Source organism: Macaca nemestrina, chromosome 10 (assembly GCF_043159975.1).
Source record: "Macaca nemestrina isolate mMacNem1 chromosome 10, mMacNem.hap1, whole genome shotgun sequence".
Taxonomy (NCBI): Eukaryota; Metazoa; Chordata; class Mammalia; order Primates; family Cercopithecidae; genus Macaca; species Macaca nemestrina.
Window position 1 is genome coordinate 132,945,112 of NC_092134.1, and position 19,491 is coordinate 132,964,602.

The following is a 19,491-nucleotide window of genomic DNA, read 5'->3' on the forward strand; positions in this document are numbered from 1 at the left end:
ACCACTAGGCACAGGACATGCTGGCCTGTCCTCAGCACAAACAATGCCAAGGCCTGAGCTGCCCTTAGCCTTGAGGACAAGGCCCGGGAACTGGAATGTGGGCTATGCTTTTCTTCACCAAACTGAAGCTTGGCACCCTGAGTGTTGTTTGTACCAACTGCAGTAGGCAGACTGGGAACCAACGCTTCATGAGCACTGACTGTGTGCTGTGCGCTGCGCTGGGTGCTTTCTGTTTGCTTGTTTCATGGAGAGATGTATCTCTGGGGAGAGGGAAATCCCCTGAGAATGCCCCATCTCCTCTAAACCCCCCACCCCAGGTTCTCTAAAAATCCCTCTCCCCTTATGTCACAGAGAACAAAGCTTCACAGGAAAATGCCCTTAGAAGCGGGGGGGATTTAATTCACCCTGAGATGCTAAAGATGGCCATGGAGCCCTCCTTAAGCAGAGGCTTTCAGGAGACCAACAGGGAAGAAGGCAGTACAGGGACCCAGCATGTCTTCAACTTTGGTTAAATAAACCTGTAATCGATTGAGACATGTCGCAGTCACTTTTTGGTTAACAAGGTCAAGCGAGGCCCAAGCACCAAAGTCCACCTGAAGAAGCTGGGTCTATCTACGAACCACTTGTGAGTCACTGTGAACATTTAGAACTGGGGGCTAAAGCTTATTCTAGTTGTTTGTCTGGATGTCAGTGAGGCCACTCCATAGTAGACTCTCCCACCTTGGTTTAACGGGATGGACAACTTTGGATTAGGACTAAGGAGAGAGATTTGATCTTGGAAGATACCTTAGGCTTCTTGTCTCTTATCTCCCTAGGAGACTGTTGGCTGTCAGTCTCTATACTAGGGGTAAGCCCAAGTGACAGGAACAGTTCTGGAAGCATCTCCTTGAGTTTTCAGGAAAGGTTTCACAGACACAAGAAGAGAACAGGGTGGCAGAGCAGCATCAGATTTGGTTTTCAGTTTGCTTTTCCATCTCCACACGTGTTGGCCAAAATTCACAGGGTCACCTCGCCACATTCCCATGGGTATATTTGGATTACAGATGAGAGCATAAGAAGGTGGGCTGTGGGTTACGTACGGCGGAGTGCTGCTGACTACAGTCCCCGTCACATAAGAAAGCACATCAGATTGCCATAGAGCAAGTTATGTTATTGTTGGAATAACTGAAGTCCATTTTAATTTATTTTTAAAACTCATTCTGAAACTGTGTCCCCCCTACCACATAGTAGTTGAAGGGTACTCTGTTTTCCCTTTTTCTGCCCTAACCAAGAAACACAGCATGCCTCAACTGTTCTGTGACCCCAGCAGCTACACAATTTGCCCTGCAGGCTGGAACCTGAGGTTAGGCTTTGAACATTCCCAGACACCTACAAAGGTGTTTAGGTTGTTGCCCCAAACACTGAGAGGAACTGGCCAGGCCCGGAGCCAAATGCCTTAATCTCTCATCAGCTCCATTCCCTGATCCTCATGCTGCAGACCTCGCTAGGTAGCACCTCTTTCCCTAACTGCCTATCTGGAGGATCTGGTGAAACCCAGTTTCTACCTAAGTTCTCATAATAAATGCTTTGAACTGATCACCCTGGTGTCTAGTGCTTCTTTCTTTGGGATTCCAACGGGTCCCATCTTGGGATGGCTTGGGGTACTCCCTTGTGGGAACTCCCCTGATGCCAGATGCCACTGCTGGGGTGACTCCAGCTGTGAATTCACCGGAAAAGAACACAGGAATTACTGACTAGTTCTTTATGCTCCTTCAAAGGTCAGAGCTCAATTTCCTTGCACCTGATTTCTCATCTACAAAATGGTATTTCTAGCACCTCTGTGGAACTTTCCTCCAATATCCTTCTTCCTTTTTTTTTTTTTTTTTTTTTTTAAAAAAAAACCATGCATTTGGCTGCCTGGAACGGAGAATATGTTTTCCACCCTCCCTTGCAGCTAGGTGTGGCCATGTAACTGAGTTCTGACCAAGCAGTGGAAGGCAGAGTCCCATATGGCACTTTCAAGAAGTATTCTTAAAGAACAAAGGCACCTCCATTTCTGTCCTGCCTGACTTCTTCATGACTAGAATGAAACATGATGCCTGGGGCTAAACAGTGATCTTAAACCATCAGGAGGAAGTGATATATTAAAAGGTGGAAGAGCCAAAAGATAGACAGAACCTAGATGACTTATGCTAGCAGAGCTATTCATCATTTTGCATAGTTTGACTTCAGACTTTGTTCGTAAGGGGGCAAGGGAGTGTGAGTTTTCTATCACAGGCAAACCCAATCCTGATGGATTGACTTAGTCTCTCAACATTGCTGTGAGGATTTAAGGAGATAATATAAAATCCTTAGCACTTTTTCTGGCATGAAGTCAGAGGGCAACTTTTTTTTTTTCCTCAAAAGAAATGAAATATTAAGGCTACTGAAACTTGGTTCTGAGAACACTGAAAGATACGGAAAGACCACAGAACCTGTTTCCACATTGGCCAGAATGGACTGACATTACATCTTCGAAGTTGGTCATAATCAGAATGTTTTTCACGGCTTCTAAATTGTATGCACTATTGGATAAAACTGGAACAGTACTGACTCCATGTTAGAGAAAAGCTTGTTTGCTTGAATATAGTTACTGCTTTTCTTGAGACTATAGATTATTCATTAAAGACAGCCTCAGAAATACAGGATCTTCAGCAGAGATAAAAGAAAATACACTGACAACTCTGGGAATGGGCTGAGTGGCTTGATAAGAATAGCCTGATGGTACCTGCAGAAGGTCATACAACATTGACCAAGAAAACAGCGATTACCTGCCTGCCTGACTGAGACTGCACATGTTTCACAAGAATGCTTTGATCAGCCAGGTACAGTGGTTCAGACTGGAATTCCCAAAACTTCAGGAGGCTGCGGTAGGAGGATTGCTTGAGACCAGGAGGATGAAACTAGCCTGTGCAAAAAAGCGAGACTCTGCCTCTACAAAAACTAAAATAATAATAACAATTAATAATAATAATAGCTAGGTATGGTGGTACATGCCTGTCATCTTATCTACTCAGGAGGATCACTTGAGTCCAGGAGGTCAAGGCTGCACTGAGCCAAGATAAAATCACTGCACTCCAGCCTGGGTGACAAAGTGAGACCCTGTGTCTAAAAACAGAGAGAGAAAAAGAAGCTAAGGCTGTTTTCAGGTTAGGTCAGGCTTAGTAACAAAACCTTTTTGTGAAATGCTTCGATCATTGTTTGCACTGCTCCTAATTTCCCTTAAAACCTCCCGGATCAGAGAGGTGGTCTTTGAAGATGAGTTCACAGTCTCCCTCGAGTTTTTGGCTTCCTGAACATAGCTAACTTTCCCTTTCACCAACATTTGTCTCTAGACTTTTGGCTTTCAAGCAACAAGTGGCCTAGATCTGGGTTTGGTTACAAAGTTGGGCAAGCCCAGCCAGAAGCCGTGTGCTCTGGGCTGTTTGCACCCTGTCAGCTCCCAACAGACAAAGCAATTGGTCACAGCATCATACCAGGGTTAACTCATCCATGTTGTTGGGACGACTTCCTGGTTCCCAAGAGGTGGAGCAATTGATGGCGCCAGCAGGTCAGGGCTAACTCACCGACATTACCAGAGGTTAGCAGCAAATGTTCCGTGGCACTGGCTACTCATGGCAGAAGGGAACTGCAGAGACCGCCCCAAAGTCTGCCAAAGAGAGGCTGCCAAAACTCTTTCTGCTTCAGGGAAACTTCCTCCTTTCCCCCAATCAGTGCTGACTGCCTACTTTCGCTTTTAGTTGGTGAAAGGAAACTAGCTTTTTTTTTTGAGATGGAGTCTTGCTCTGTCGCCCAGGCTGGAGTGCAGTGGTGTGCTCTCAGCTCACTGCAAGCTCCACCTCCCGGGATCACGCCATTCTCCTGCCTCAGCCTGCCGAGTAGCTGGGACTTCAGGCACCTGCCACCATGCCTGGTTCATTTTTTTTGTATTTTTGATAGAGACGGGGTTTCACCGTGTTAGCCAGGATGGTCTCCATTTCCTGACCTTGTGATCCGTCCGCCTCAGCCTCCCAAAGTGCTGGGAAACTAACTTTTTGGATGAGCTGGTGAGCTCTATAACCAGGTAAGTCTACTGGGGTGCAAAGTAGTAGTCCACTTTCTTTACCATTTGGGCCTGTGGACCATTTGTGGTACCACTGGTTGAAGAAATGACTCATAGTGACTCCACACCAGTCTCTTCCTTTGTGAAAGCTTGGGTGTGAAAAGTGCTTCATTTGTTTTGGTTGTGTTTTGTTTGTGTCCATCGTTGGAGGTTTTTTCATCAATGCCCTCTCAGAGCCCACTGTGGTTCACATTGACTGGCTGGCCAGCCTACAGTAATAACCCTATGACAAAAAAGATAATCTACTGCAACACAGTGTGGCCAATGGATGTGATACATGAGGAAGATAGGTGGCCATGACATGGTTCTTTGAATTTAATGTTAAATGCTTGAACATTTCTATCTGAGATCAGGAAATTGGGACTGCATGTCTTATATTCAAGCTTTTATGTTGGTACATAATAAGCATGCTTCCCAGAAAGGTTGCTAGCTGATAGTGCAAACAGGACCAAATCAGGTAAAATTTCCTCACTCTCCATCACCTGACGAGGAACAGAAGGAGATAGGATAATCTTGTCAACTATAAACCCTCCACAGCCAAATGATGCCGAGGCTTTGCAGGTGCCTGTCCCATTGCAGCCTGCTCTGGTGCCTGTGCAGGCTCCCACGGAGGCCCCAGCTGCAGCACCAGCACAGTATCCTGAGTTGCCCCACCTCTGCCCCCTCTACCAGAGGATTATCCAGAAAATCCAGACATACAGGGTGTGGTGGCCCCTCCTCATTTTAAAGGTAGCCAAGAAATAGGCTCCCCTTTTAAGACCTGACAGGGCAACTAAATTTGGCCAGAGCATACACCCTCATGGGGCAGAACAATTTCTGTTATGCCAGTTCCCTGCTGGAGGATTAAACGCACAGGGCCATGCTCCCGGACTATTTTGGTTGTTCACCATTTTCTATCTTTGACTAAATAAATTGAAAAAAATTCAAGTCCATCCTATAAGGATGATCCATAGGAGATGACTGAAATATTCACCAGTACTTTTCTACTCATCATTCCACGATAGCAGGTGTACAAGCATTATTAAATTTTATGATGCAAGGGGGTTATTTTTAGACAAGGCTAATGATGGAGCCAGAAGGCTACACCAGGAAGACCCTGCTGGGTCCTCCAACACCCCAGAGGCAATTTCCTTAGTGAAACTCAAATGAAACCTTAATAATGAGGTTATATCTTGACCGCAGGATTACTCCTAAGAAAGGGAGTGCCTCAGCAGCAAAGCCTGAATAAAAAACATCCATGACCTCTGGTAGGAAGTCAGTGAAGACCCAGCTGCTTGGCTGGAACAAGTATATCCGGCTTACAGAAAATATTCAGATATTGACCCAGAGCCTCTGGAACATGTTTGGGTCATAAACATAACTTTCATCAGTCAAAGTGCTTCTGACATTAACAGAAAAGTAGAAAAGCAAGAAGGGACTGTTGGAATGAACCCTTCCCAATTTACAGATATTGCTTACAAAGACTTCAATGCTAGAGAAACAAGAAAAACTAGACAGGCAACCGTTTTTTGTGGAGACTGTTCAAATAGGTAGAAGAATGAGGGGTGAAATAGAAAGGAACCCCTAGACAAGGACCAGTGTGCCTACAGTAGGGGAATCTGGACATGAGAACTGTGCCCCACTAAGTTACAGAGAAAAGATGGTAATAAAAAAGACAAGGGGGAGGAAAAGGGAAATACAAGCCAAAGAAGCAGATGGTGGAGCAGGATTGTGAGTCTGATGAAGACTGATGGGGTGCAGGGACTCCACTTGGTTTAACAGAGAAATAATAACTTTCCTACAGAAGCCCTAGGTACCAGTGACAGTGGGGAACAAAATGACTGACTTACTGGTTGATACTGTAGCAATGTTTCCAGCCAAGGCTGGAGTCAATGGGAAGTTACAACAGAGACTCTTTCTTAAGCCCTAAGAATACAAATTGGGGGATACGAGATTGAGGTATAGCTTTCTATATACGCCAGATTGCCCTATTCCATTGTCGGGCCAAGATTTGTTATGTAAATTAAATGCCCAAGTCACTTTTGCTCCCGAGAAACAACATGTAAGAATCCAGGTATCACCCAAACATGTCCTGTGCCTACAGGCCCTGGTGATTCAGCCAGAGAAAAGAACTCAAGAACCATTCCTGCTGGAAGTCTCCAACAGAGTGAGTAGCACTGTTTGGGAAGACAGGGAACCTGAACTAGCAGTCAAAGCTCAGCCTGTGCACACTGAATTTAAAAAAGCATTAATTCCACATAAAAACAACACCACTTAAAAGGTAAAGAATTAGAAGTCAAACAGGGGGATTACACAGGTTTCTGAAGCAGACTTATTCAATCATGACAGTCTCAATACAATACCGCTATCTTGCCAGTGAAGAAACCGAACTCCAATTAGTATCAATTTGTGCAAATTTGAGAGCTATTAATGATATTGTTCAAGATACCCACCCAATCGTGGCTAACCCATATACCCCACTTACAGCTATCCCCGGGGATTATAGCTGGTTCTCAGCATAGGAATTAAAGGATGCTTTGGTTCGGTGTCTACCAATTGAGAAGAATGCCCAGTTGTTTTTGCACTTGAATGGTAAGATCTAGAGACGAGGGCAAACTTCCAAAATTGCTAGACTGTACTGCCCCAAAGATTTAAATATTCCTCTACCATTTTTGAAAAAATCTTACCAAAAGATTTGAGAGGCTTGCCATTAAACAGGGGAATATTACAATGCACGGTAATTTACTCATTGCTAGCCCCACTTATGAAGACGGTTTATACCATTTTTTGTTTGTTTGATTGTTTTGAGACAAGGTCTCACTCTGCCACCCATGCGAGAGTGCAGAGGTGTGATCATGGATCACTGCAGCCTAGTCCTCCTAGGCTCAAGCGAGCTTCCCAACTTAGCCCCCTACATAGCTGGGACTGCATGTGTGTGCCAGTGCACATGGCTAATTTTTAAAATTTATTTGTCGTAGAGATGGAGTCTCACAATGTTGTCCACGCTGGTCTTGAACTTTTGTGCTTAAGCAATCCTTCAACTGTGGCCTCCCAAAGTGTCTGGATTACAGGCGTGAGCCACCGCACACGGCCAATACTAGTTTTAAACAGCCTGGTGGAATTGGATCATAAAGTATGCTCTTTGCAAATATGCAAAGAGCAGGTAGTCTATTCAGGGGTTTGCCTGCAATAGGGTAGACAGAGTCAGGCGACAGGTAACAAGCAATAGCCACTATCAAGGCTCTCAAAAATCAGACAACTGAAAGGATTCTTAGGTATAGTTGGCTTTTGTCACCTTTGATCCCTAATTTTGGTCTCATAGTAAAGCGCTTATCTGAGGCATTTAAAAAGTCAGAGTCAGAGCCTTTATATTAGACAGTGGAATGCCAATAGTCATTCAATAACATTAAAGAAAAACTAAGAAAATTCTTTATGGACCCCCCAAGATGTTTACCCTAAGACAGTTATGTTGAATTTCACCCTGACCATGTAAATTGATGGCTTATCTTCACAGGCATGGAACAAGAGACATAAGTCATCTCTCTTCTCACCTGAGACAAATGCATATCTGATTGCTCCCCCTGCCTGTGTGTCTTATGTAAAAATGCAGATTCATTGAGCTAGATGAATGTTTAAGTGACTGTTCCCCTACCTGCTCTTACATGTGAAGGCTAATCAAAGACTCAAAAGAATGCAACTGCTTGCCTCTTATCTATCCATACCCTTTTAAAAATGTATCTTCTTCTTTCCTCAATACCTGGCCTTTTCCCTTTAAATATTGGGATCCCAAGACCCTCTGCGGAAAAAGTATGAAACACAATAATCTATGTTCTTTCCTGGGCACGTCCTTAACCTCAGCAAATAAACTTAAAATGATCGGGACTCACCGTGGTCGTTTTTCTTTAGTTTACATTTCCTCAGCTATAGACCTGCGCAGCATGTGACTATACTGAATACCGTAAGCAACTTCAACATGATGGCATTTGTGTCTCTAAATGTATCAACAAAGAAAAGATACAGTAAACATACGGTTTGAAAGATGAGTGGTATGCCTCTAAAGGGCACTATAGCATTATAGTATTTATATGTCTTTGTCCAGGGTTCCTGGCTCATAATTTCTATAACCCTCATTATAGTCTTGTTATAGTGCTGGGACACTTTAGGCTCAGAAAACAGACTCATTCTCTCTCTCTCTCTCTGACTTTCTCCTGCCCTCCTTTCACCTGCCCAAGGCAGGACTCTGCGCATCATAAGATCCTCATTCCAGAGAGGGTCCTGCCCCATCCTTAGGAGGTGGGAATGTTGCACAGGGAGGCCAAGAAGAATCTGGATAAGCCTTGGTGGGTTTCCCCATCTCAGACAACTAGTGTTAGATCATCCCTTCTGGTCCAATTGCATTTGTACATGGTTGTCAATCATGTCTACCCAATGAAGTCCCCATTGAAGGCTCAAGAGGGCCGGGTTCAGGGAGCTTCTGGAAAGCTGAACATGTGGAGGCTGACAAAACTCATCCCCATGCCAGGAGAGTGGCACACCCCAACTCCACAGAAGCTCCTGGGCTAGGGACCCCTCCAGACTCACCCTATGTATTTCTTCATCTGGCTGTTCATTTCTATCATGTAAAATACCCTTTGTAATAAACCAGTAAACATAAGTGTTTCCCTGAGTTGTGTGAGCACTCTAGCAAATTAATCAAACACAAAGAAGAGGTCATGGAAACCCCAACTTGAAGCTGGTGGGTGAGATGTTCTGGAGGCCTGGACTTGCTATCGTGGGAAGGAGGGGACAGTCTTGGGAGACTGAGCCTACAACCTGTGGGATCTGACACTATCTCCAGGTAGGCAGTATCAAAATTGAACTGGAGGACACCTAGCTGGTGTCCCCTCCAGAATTGCTTGCTTGCTTGGTGTGTGGGGAGAAATTCCCCTATAAGTGGTCACAGAAGTCCTCCATGTTGATGGTTATTGTGGTGTGAGAGCAGAGGAAAAACACACTGGAGTTGGTTTTTCCACACACAGGCACTTATCATGAATGGAGCTTGCAGGACTGGAAGTTGTTCTGGGTGAGTCAGGGAGTGAGTGTTGCGTGCACGTGAAAGCCTAGGACATTAATACACACTGCTGTGGACTATAAACAGTGGACACTTAGGCTATACTCAATTTGTTAAAATAGTGTTCTTTCTTCAATAAATTAACCTTAGGTTTCTATATATTCTTCACCTTATAAACCTTTTAATTTTTTAAACTTTTTGACTCTTGTAATAACACTTAGTTTAAAACACAACTGTAGAGCTTTTCTCTATTATATAAGCTTTTTTCTATTTAACTTTTTTTTTTTTTTTTTAGTTTTTAAATTTTTCTGTTAAAAATTAAGACACGGCCGGGCGCGGTGGCTCAAGCCTGTAATCCCAGCACTTTGGGAGGCCGAGACGGGCAGATCACGAGGCCAGGAGATCGAGAGACGATCCCGGCTAACACGGTGAAACCCCGTCTCTACTAAAAAATACAAAAAAACTAGCCGGGCGAGGTGGCGGGCGCCTGTAGTCCCAGCTACTCGGGAGGCTGAGGCAGGAGAATGGCGTAAACCCGGGAGGCGGAGCTTGCAGTGAGCTGAGATCTGGCCACTGCACTCCAGCCTGGGTGACAGAGCAAGACTCCGTCTCAAAAAAAAATAAAAAAAATAAAAAAATAAAAATAAAAATAAAAATTAAGACACAAACACACTCATTAGCGCAGGCCTAGACGGAGTCAGGATCATCAATGTCACTGTCTTCCATGTTGTCCCACTGGAAGGTCTGCAGGGGCAATGACACGCATGAAGCTGCCACGTCTTATGATAACAATGCTTCCTTCTGGGATATTTCCTGAAGGATCTTGGCTGAATCTGCTTTTTAATCGGCTTCGTTTTTAGAAAGCAGAGGCCAGGCATGGTGGCTCATACCTGTAATCCCTGCACTTTGGGAGGACAAGGCAGAAGAATCACATATAGCCAGGAGTTCAAGACCAGTTTAGACAACAGAGCAAGAAGCTGTCTCTACAAAAAATAAAGATTAAAAAAATTAGTTGGGCGTGATGGTGTGCATCTGTTGTCCAGCTACTCAGGAGGCTGAGGTGAGAGGATGGCATGAGCCCAGTTCAACACTTGAGTGAGCTATGATTATGCTGCTGAAGTCCAGCCTGGGCAAAAGAGTGAGACTCTGTCTCAAAAACAAAACAAAACTAGAAAGCGTACACTCTAAAATAACAATAAAGGTATTGTAAACACATAAACCAGTAATGGTCATTTATGATCATTATCAAGTATCGTGTACTGTATGTAACTGTCCAAGCTATACTCTTATACACTGGCAGCTCAGGTTTGTTTATACAAGGACCACCATAAACATGTGAGTCATGCGTTGTGCTACCATGTGATGACAGTCGCCATGCCACTAGGTCACAGAAATTGCTCAGCTCCGTCATAATCTATGGAACCGCCATCCTACGTGCAGTCTGTTGTTGGCTGAAATGTCATTATGCAGCCCGTGACAGTGCATTGGCATTTGTCTACTTGGTCTTCAGCCGAGCTTTGTACTTTGTCTTTGACTTTTCGGCTTCCACTGCAATTTATTTCAAGCTTGGACTCCTTGGGGATCTCTCCGACCCCACCATGGTCTCTGTTTCTTGCCACCAGTCCCTGGTTGCACATTCTTAGCAGCTGCCCCAGCTTAGTCTGATTTATGGGGTCCCTTATCTCATACCTTTTGGGATCTTGACCAAGTCAGGCTACACGGCAGGAGGAAGTGTCAAAGGCAGAGGGAAAAGTGGCCCTCTCACTTGCTCTGTCTGTATCTCCAGGGTCTTCCTTTGCATGGTCTTCTTTCCTTCTACCCTCAAGTCCATTCCTCTCCTGTTTCTCTCTGTCCCTCCAGGGTTCCTCCTCTAACTGCATCACCTAGAGTCATCTTCACCTTGCAAAGTGGTTTTGTTGAAACTATTGTATTAACACTAAATGCAGCTGCCCTTGGAACGATCACACCCAGGAGATTTTTTTCTAATTATTGTTCACCTTGAGTGTACTATATTTCAGTGCTGATCATTTTGTCCTTCGGCTCAGATAGCTGTAAACTGCCTTTTATTTCACTGATTCATCATTGTCTCATCTTCCTTTCCCATCTCCCTCCAAATGTGGACCTTTCTTTTTTTTTTTTTTTTTTTTTTGAGATGGAGTTTCGCTCTTGTCTCTCAGGCTGGAGTGTAATGGTGCGATCTTGGCTCTCTGCAACCTCCACCTCCTGGGTTCAAGCAATTCTCCTGCCTCAGCCTCCCGAGTAGCTGGGACTACGTGCATTCACCACCATGCCCAGCTAATTTTGTATTTTTAGTAGAGACGGAGTTTCTCCATGTTGGTCAGGCTGGTCTTGAACTCCTGACCTGAGGTGATCCACCGCCTCGGCCTCCCAAAGTGCTGGGATTACAGGCGTGAGCCACCGTGCCTGGCCCAAATGTGGACATTTCTTAAAGGTCATTCTCTGTTCCTCATTTGTTTTTCAAAAACTTGTAATAAAATATACATAGTAAAATGTCCCATCTTAACCCTGTTCAAATGTACACTTCATTAATGTTAAGCACATTCACATTGTTGTGCAACCAATCTCCAGAACTTTTCCTCTTACAAAACTGAAGTTCTTATACCCAAAAAACAAATCCCTATTTGCCCCTCTTCCAGGTCCTGACAATCACTGTTCTACTTTCTGTCTCTATGAATTTGACTACTCTAGCAATCTCATGTAAGTGGAATCATATAGTATTTGTCTTTTGACTGGCTTTTTCATTGAGTATAATGTGATGGTTAATTTTATGTGTCAACTTGGCTGAGCCATCATACCCATACATTTGGCCAACTTTATTCTGGGTGTTTCTGTGAAGGTGTTTTTTTTGGATGAGATTAACATTTAAATCAATGAACTCTAAGTAAACCAGATTAGCCTCTGTAATGTGGGTGGACCTCATCCAATTAGGTGAAGACCTTACTGGAGTAAAGACCGACCTCCCCTGAACAAGGAATTGTGCCAGCAGACTGCCTTTGGACTTGAACTATAACTCTTCCCTAGGTCTCCAGCCTGCCAGCCAATACAATCAGATTTTCATTCACCAATCCTCCACAACTGCAAGAGCTAATTCCTTAAACCTCTTTTTATCTCTGGGTAGACACACACACACACACACACACACACACACACACACACCCCACACACACCCTGCTGGTTCTGTTTCTCTGGAGAACCCCAATACAAATAATAGCCTCGGGGCTCATCCATGTGGTAGCCTGTGTCAGAACTTCTTTCCGAGACTTAGTCATATTCTGCTGTATGTATACACCAGTTTATCCATCCATCTGTCGGTAGACACTTGGGTTGCTTCTACCTTTTGGCTGTTGCGAATAATGCTGCTATAAACACAGGTGTACAAAAGTCTCTTCAAGACACTGCTTTTACTTCTGTTGGTTATATACCCAGAGGTGAAATTGCTGGATCATATGGTAATTCTATTTTTACATACCCACCAGCCATGTACAAAAGTTCTAATTTACATTTTACATTCCCACCAGCCATGTACAAAAGTTCTAATTTCTCTATATCATTGCCATCATTTATTTTTTGTTTTGTTCCTTTTGGGGTTTTTGAGGTTCTTTCTTTCTTTCTTTTTTTTTTTTGAGACAGGGTCTTGCTGGGTCACTCAGACTGCAGTGCAATGCTGCAATTATGACTTACTACAGCCTCGAACTCCTGGGCTCACACAATCCTCCTACCTCAGCCTCCTGGGTAGCTGGGACTACAGGTGTGTGTCACCATTCCCCCGTAATATTTCTTAAAATTTTTTGCAGAGGTCTGGTCTCACTATGTTACCCAGGATGGTCTTGAACACCTGCCCTCAAGTGATCCTCTCACTTCAGCTTCCCAAAGTGCTGCAAGTATAAGCCACTGTGCCTGGCTCTGTGTATCTGTGTGCGTGTGTGTGTATGTGTGTGTGTGTGTGTGTAATAGTAGCTATCCTAACGGGTTGCAGTGGTACCTCATTGTGGCTTTGTGTTGCATTTTCCCAGTGACTGGGATGTCGAGCATCTTTTCACGTGCCTGTGGGCCATTTGCACATCATTTTTGGAGAAATATCTATTTAAGTATTTTGCCCATTTTTTAATCAGATTGTTTTCATGTTGCTGAGATATAGAAGTTTTTTATGTATTCTGGTTATTAACCCCTTATCAGATAGATGATTTACAAATACTTGCTCCCATTCTGTAGGTTGCCTTTTCACTCTGTTGATCTTGTCCTTCAATGCACAGAAGTTCTAGCTTTTGTTGTTGTCCAGTTCATCTATTTGTATGTTATTTTACAAATCCCTCAACTCATCATCAATATTTTTATTTTTGCTGCCTGTGCTTTTGGTGTCATAGCCAAGGAATCACTGCCAAATGCAACGTCATAAAGTTTTTCCCCTCTGTTTTATTCCACCAGTTTTATAGTTTTACAGCTTGCTTTTAACTTTAATGTTTAACTTTAACTTCATTTTAACTTTAGAAAATCCATTTTAAGTTAATTTGGATATATTGTATAAGACAAGGATCCTACTTCATTCTTTTATATGTGGATACCTCTTTCCTTTCGGAAACTTCCTTTCAGCAATCTTACTACCTCCATAGCTTCAGTTTAGATGTTTTTGTTGTTTCCCAGGGGTGATCAAATCCATATATCCAGATTTTGCCACCTTGCTGAGTTCTACTCCCCCATTTTAAACACTACTGAAAATTTAGTTTGACTAAGTACATCAAGCTATTATGTGAAGAAATAATATGTCCCAACCCCACTATGGTGTGGCTTAATGAGCTAAAGTAACATATCAAGATAGACATAATAATCCAAGAAACTAGGGTTCAGAGAAGCAAATATTATTAGGGTCCATCTTGCACTGTTCCAGAGTGAGGCATGCAGGGCCTTGAGGACAGAACAATATGATCTCTAATGATGTTTTCTCTTATAGCACAGGCACATTTCATGAGGCTTTCCCACTACCTAGGTGTTACAGTTTGGATATGGTTTGTTTGGCTCCACTAAGTCTCATGTTGAAATCTGATTTCCGGTGTTGGAGGTGGCATCCGGTGGGCGATGTCTGGACCATGGTACATCTCTCATGAAAGGCTTGCTGCCATCATGGCAGGAGTGACTGAGTTCTCACTCTCAGCTCCCGAGAGAATTGCTTGTTGAAAACAAACTTGTACGTTCTACATGCTCTCCTTCTAGAAGAGGATCTAAGGAAATTTATAATAAAAGCACAGGAATGCTGAAACCAAACCCAATTCATATCGGTAATAGCTACCATTTGTTAAGCTTCCACAATGATATGTTAGATGTTAAGCCTTTTATGTTACCAGGACTATCTCATTTATCTCGTAAGAATTCTAGAACGTAAGTTCTATTATTATCTTTATTTCATTCGTGAGAAAAGCAGAGACTCAGAAGGCTTAAGTCATATGCCAAGGTCATCCAGCTAGTTAAATGGTGGAGTAGGGAATCTGGATCCAGGCAGTCAGACTTTATCAGAACATGTACTTAAAATTAGCAAGAAGGAGTGAGAACAACAACAACAACAAAATTAAAAAATGCTGGCCGAAGAAAACTAAAACAATGTACAATATTTAGCCGTGAGATCACTAGCAGTGAAGGCAAAGAAGAATGCATAATGGGTTTCTATAGCTCTCACTGTGCAGTTATAGAAAATATTTCTACATTAGTACAAGAACTTTTCTTCCTAGCCCTGAGTTTTAAGAGGAGTTTATGAAGGTCTCTGAGTTCATTCCATCAATGGCATCATCTAAGGCTGTTTAATAATAAATGCCGAGGTAGTCCACATAAGGAACTTTTGCCTTTACCTTTGAGACAAAGCCCAGGGCCTCATGTTAGGAGTACAGCTCTCTAAACATAAGCCTCCAGGGCAGAGGTGAGGGGAGGATGGAGGGACACAATCCAGATTTACAGCCTGGTGGGAACGGCCTTTGTCCTCTCCATGTCTATTGCCACTCTTGAGGTCCAAGCCCCTACTGCACTGTCTGGTTTACTGCACAACCCAACCTGGCTGCTTGCTTCTGGTCTCCCCGCCAAACCATCCTTCACACTGCTTCCAGCTTAGTATTTCCAAGACGTTGCATTTGCAAATCCACTCCTCTGTTTAAAAATGTTTCAGTGACTTGCAACTTGTCTACAGTGTGAAGTCTAAATTTATTAGCTTGTTGTTTAAAGCCTTCTACAACCAGACCCCGAGCGACCTTCACGTCCTATCACTTTCTATTCCTCCAATGGCGCTTCTTAAACTGGACGATTCCTACCCTAGGAGTGTGGCTGTGTGGGATGGTGTTTGAAGCAATAGGGTAAAAAACCTAGTGTACCTTCTATTCTAGAGATGTCAATTTACCAGACAACAGTTATTTTAAAACTCTGTTTTTATGCAAAACCAAACACAGATGTTATAGGGTAGAATGGAACATTTTTATGGGCCTGTGAGCCACCTGTACATCTTCTTTGGAGAAAAGTCTACTTAAGTACTCTGGCCATGAATTCTAAACTTAAAACTAAGACTTCAAAGACCCTCTAAGGAGTCTGCTGGCCACATCCCAAGACCCTGAAGGGTATTACTTCCTCGCCCTCTCCAAACTGCCCAATAAGGAAGCAGGTGACAAAAAAAAAAAACTGACCCTGGAATCACCTTTTGTAAATTCCCACCTCCAAGCTTTTCGACAGCTTGTTAACACTGGCTCCTCTCCCCAGAAGCCTTTCCTTCAAGTCCCAGCAACTCCCCCTGACCCTGCTGGGAAGGCGCACCAATTACCTGTCATTCCAGGAAAGCCCGTAGCAAGAGATGCTCCCATTGATCATCTGCCAGAACCAGACTTTCTGAAAAGTTCTTAAGGACCAGCTAGTCCAATCCCTCACTGAATAAAGGAGAAGCAAAGTCCAGGGAGGTGAGGTGATGCGTTGTCCTCCTAATTAGCAGGTAAGCTCTAGGCAGGGCTGGGTCTTCCGGGCTCTCTGCAAGGTCGTGCCCCGCACGGGGCAGAAACGATTTCATCAATTCGTCATCTAGACGGCCTTTCACTGACACTGTCTCTTCGCGTGGAAGAGCCGCTGGGATGCGCAGTGCAGGTGTCGTCCGTTTCAGAGGTAAAATAACCGAGCTGCGGATCTCCAGAGGCCGACTAGAGCCGGGACCAGAAGACAGGTTTCCCGTTTCGGGGACAGCGCCCGTCCCTGGGCGTTGGAACATCGGCTGATGTTTCATCTGGTCAGGCAACCGCCCAGCGCTTCGTACACCTGGCGCTAATCGGCGGGGATTAATCACACAGCCCGCAGCTGGCGGAAAGCAGCGGGAGGGGGCACCGAGCCCTGAGATTGAGATCCAAGTTCCGGAGCGCGCAAACCACGCCCCCTCAGATTACGGCGGCTGCGTGTTCGCGCGCGTCCTGGAGTGCGCATGCGCAGCGGCGGTGGTTGGTCCAGCAGCCTTTCACTGAGGGGAGCCGCCAGTTTCAAATGCAGCGGCGTTTGTCCCGATTCCCTGGGCCTGGCTTTCTGCGTAGCAATTCTGCCGGCGAAGAGGGTGAGCGCAGTGCAGCGTGGCGGCAGAGCTGAGGACGAGGAGCAGCGGGACAAGGAAGGGCGACTCTGGTGAAATCGCAAACTAGGCGTCTGTTCCGGCGCGGGACCCCTGTATGCAAAGGTAGGTGGCCAGTTCGGAGCGGGAAATTATTCCGGAAGTGGAGGGCGGGGCCAGCGTGATTGACAGGCGGGAACCCTGTGCGGAGACTGGGCAGGCCTGCGAGGGTTGTGCCTGCGGTGGAACTGGGCGGTGCGCAGGAGTCAGTATTAACAGCAGCCACGCGTCTGGGTCTTACATTTGGCCCAGCTATGTTGAGCTTTTCATGGATTATTTTAGGTAGATAAGACACTGCAGCAGTGAGTGAGCACTGTGACCCACCTGTCTCTTACAGATGCAGAAACTGAGTCCCAGAGATACTAACTTTAGCAAGGATACAGCTGGGATCCTAAACTTGGTCATCTGAGCCCAGAGCCAATAAAGTTAAGGGCTCCATGGCTCTAGCTTCCCTTAGGGCCGGAATCGAGGCGGAGCAGGGTACAGTACAGAGGCCAGGGATGAGTGCAGTTGACCAGATTGTTGACGGAAGTGTCATAAACGTGGATTTAAATGCTTATAAGCAGCTGGTTGGTTTCACACAGGGTGCAAGCTCAGGATGCAGGTGGGAGGGGAGACAGGGCCAGAGCAAGGTGGGAATGTGGGTTTTATGGGCCAGGCCATCCTCCAGCTGGTGGAGCACCACAGCACTGCAGTGTGTGGCCCTGGCTTAACAACAGTGCGGAAAAGCTTTTCTCTTGGGGCTGTGGTGCTTTCCAGGTGTGTGAAGTTAAAACATTTTAGGGCCATATGGTAGGTAGTACCTGCCACATATTGTCTTGGTCAGCCCCGGATGCATAACAAAAGACCATAAACTGGGTGGCTTCGACACAGAAATGTGTTTGCTCACAGTCCCAGAGGCTTGGGACGTCCAAGATCAGTGTGAGGAGGACACAATTGAGCCCATAGCAATAGTCTGTACTCAGTAATGAGTGATAATTGGGGATAGAAGAAAATGAACACTTTAAGAACTAATATGTGCCGGGGGCGGTGGCTCACGCCTGTAATCCCAGCACTTTGGGAGGCTGAGGCGGGTGGATCACGAGGTCAGGAGATCGTAGACCATCCTGGCTAACCCGGTGAAACCCCATCCCTACTAAAAATACAAAAAAACTAGCCGGGCGTGGTAGCGGGTGCCTGTAGTCCCAGCTACTCGGGAGGCTGAGGCAGGAGAATGACGTAAACCCGGGAGGCGGAGGTCACGCCACTGCACTCCAGCCTGGGCGACAGAGCAAGACTCCGTCTCAAAAAAAAAAAAGAAAGAAAGAAAGAAAGAAAGAAAAGAACCAATATGTTCCTGAAGTGCTTTCACAACTCTTACCTCGTTTAATGAGCATGAGATTTGCTGTCCTGGTGTGTGCCTTGGCACTGGGAGGTGATGGTTGTCCTCCGTCAACACAGCCAACCTGAAGAGGGCTGAACAAGTCACTGCAAATGTTTTTAATCTGGCTTAGTGAATCCGTTTTACTCAGATTTATCTAAACCTCTATGATTTAGCCTGTGCTGCTTCTGGAATAATGAGATCCATAATTACCACTGACGGGGAAATGAAATTAATACTTAACGTTTCTTCTGTATTGTTTAGTATTGTCATTCTAGAGTTTGGTGGCCAAGTCTGTCTTTTTTATCCCACTTACCCTGGTGGTAGGAAAAGTGAGGAGATACAAAGCTTCAGGTGCCATGGCCGTCTGGCAGATGTGGTTCAAATCCTGAGTTCAAGCACTTGCTGAGTGACCTTGGGCTAGTCACTTAAGTTTACTGCGTCTCAGTTTCTTTCTTTATAAAATAGAGCTTATAAAAATACTGACCACACAGGGTTGTTGTGGGGTTATGTGAAAACGGTTCGAAACCATTAAAGAACTGGCCATTTAACTAGATAGGTATTGAAGTCGTGGGACCTCCATTACCCAGCCTTGGAATAGAAACCTTTACTTACACAGCCCGCATGTCTGGCTGGCTACTCATTCGTTCATTACATTTTTGTTGAATGCCTATGAGGTGTTGAAGCACCTCATTCTGAGTCCTGGAGCCAGAGAAGAACAAGACAGACAAGGTTCCTCTATTTATGGAACTTATATTCCAGTAAAGAAGAATAAATAGATTCAGATGGTGCTAAGAGCTATGAGTAAGTTAAATACAGAGTAATGTGATTTTTTAAAAGTGACTTAGAGCAAGCTAGGGGTTGAGGAGTGGGGGTGGTGTTTGACCCCTGTCCAGTGGCCAGACAGCCGGAGAGCCTTCTCTGAGGAGGTGAGCCTGAGCCGAGGCCTGGATATTGAGGACTCCTCCTTTTCCAGGCCAAGGGAAGCAGCAAGTGCAAGACCCGAGCTGAGTAGATGAGGCCGGGAGCCTGACCGGTATCAGGCTGACCAGTGTTCTGTCTTGAGAGGAGCTGCTGGTCAACTTTTTCTCCTGGGATTCAGAACAGGGAGACACCAAGACTTTTTATTTGGCAGTGGGAGCCGAACCTGAAAGGTCCAGGGGCTGACGAGGCCACGTGCAAGCTCCAGTGTGGGGTAAGCAGAAACCGAGTGCGCCGAGGGAGTGAGATTGTGGCGTGTCCGGCACCCGGCTGAGCAGGAGAGTGAACCCCGTGGGTGTGTGTTGCTGGTGACGTTCTGGAGCTGTCTTGAAGTCTGAGCTCCCTTGCCGCTTTAGTCTGCTTCTGTT

General features: G+C 45.1%; 2 protein-coding genes across 8 annotated transcripts in view; one reads left to right on the forward strand and one right to left on the reverse strand.

Moving 5' to 3' along the window:
• Nucleotides 1-16,530, reverse strand: part of LOC105499896 (ovostatin-like) — a 163,849-nt gene extending 147,319 nt beyond the window's left edge. For 3 of the 6 annotated variants that reach the window (XM_071072231.1, XM_071072228.1, XM_011772756.3), the window contains exon 1: nucleotides 15,961-16,530. Coding sequence is in view for 2 of the 6 variants with exons in the window: in XM_071072228.1 (XP_070928329.1) it covers nucleotides 15,961-16,007 (47 nt within the window). In the remaining 4 variants the exon portion in view is untranslated. Of the gene's footprint in view, nucleotides 1-7,986; nucleotides 14,387-15,960 lie in introns of all 6 variants that reach the window. The other 3 variants (XM_011772758.2, XM_071072230.1, XM_071072229.1) reach the window with 3 other exon arrangements.
• Nucleotides 16,531-19,271: 2,741 nt separating this feature from the next.
• LOC105499892 (DEAD/H-box helicase 11) overlaps nucleotides 19,272-19,491 on the forward strand; it is a 35,100-nt gene continuing 34,880 nt past the window's right edge. The window contains exon 1 of one of the 2 annotated variants that reach the window (XM_024787103.2): nucleotides 19,272-19,337. The gene's annotated coding sequence lies outside the window, so the exon portion shown is untranslated. The remainder of the gene's footprint in view (nucleotides 19,338-19,491) is intronic. The other variant, XM_024787104.2, reaches the window with a different exon arrangement.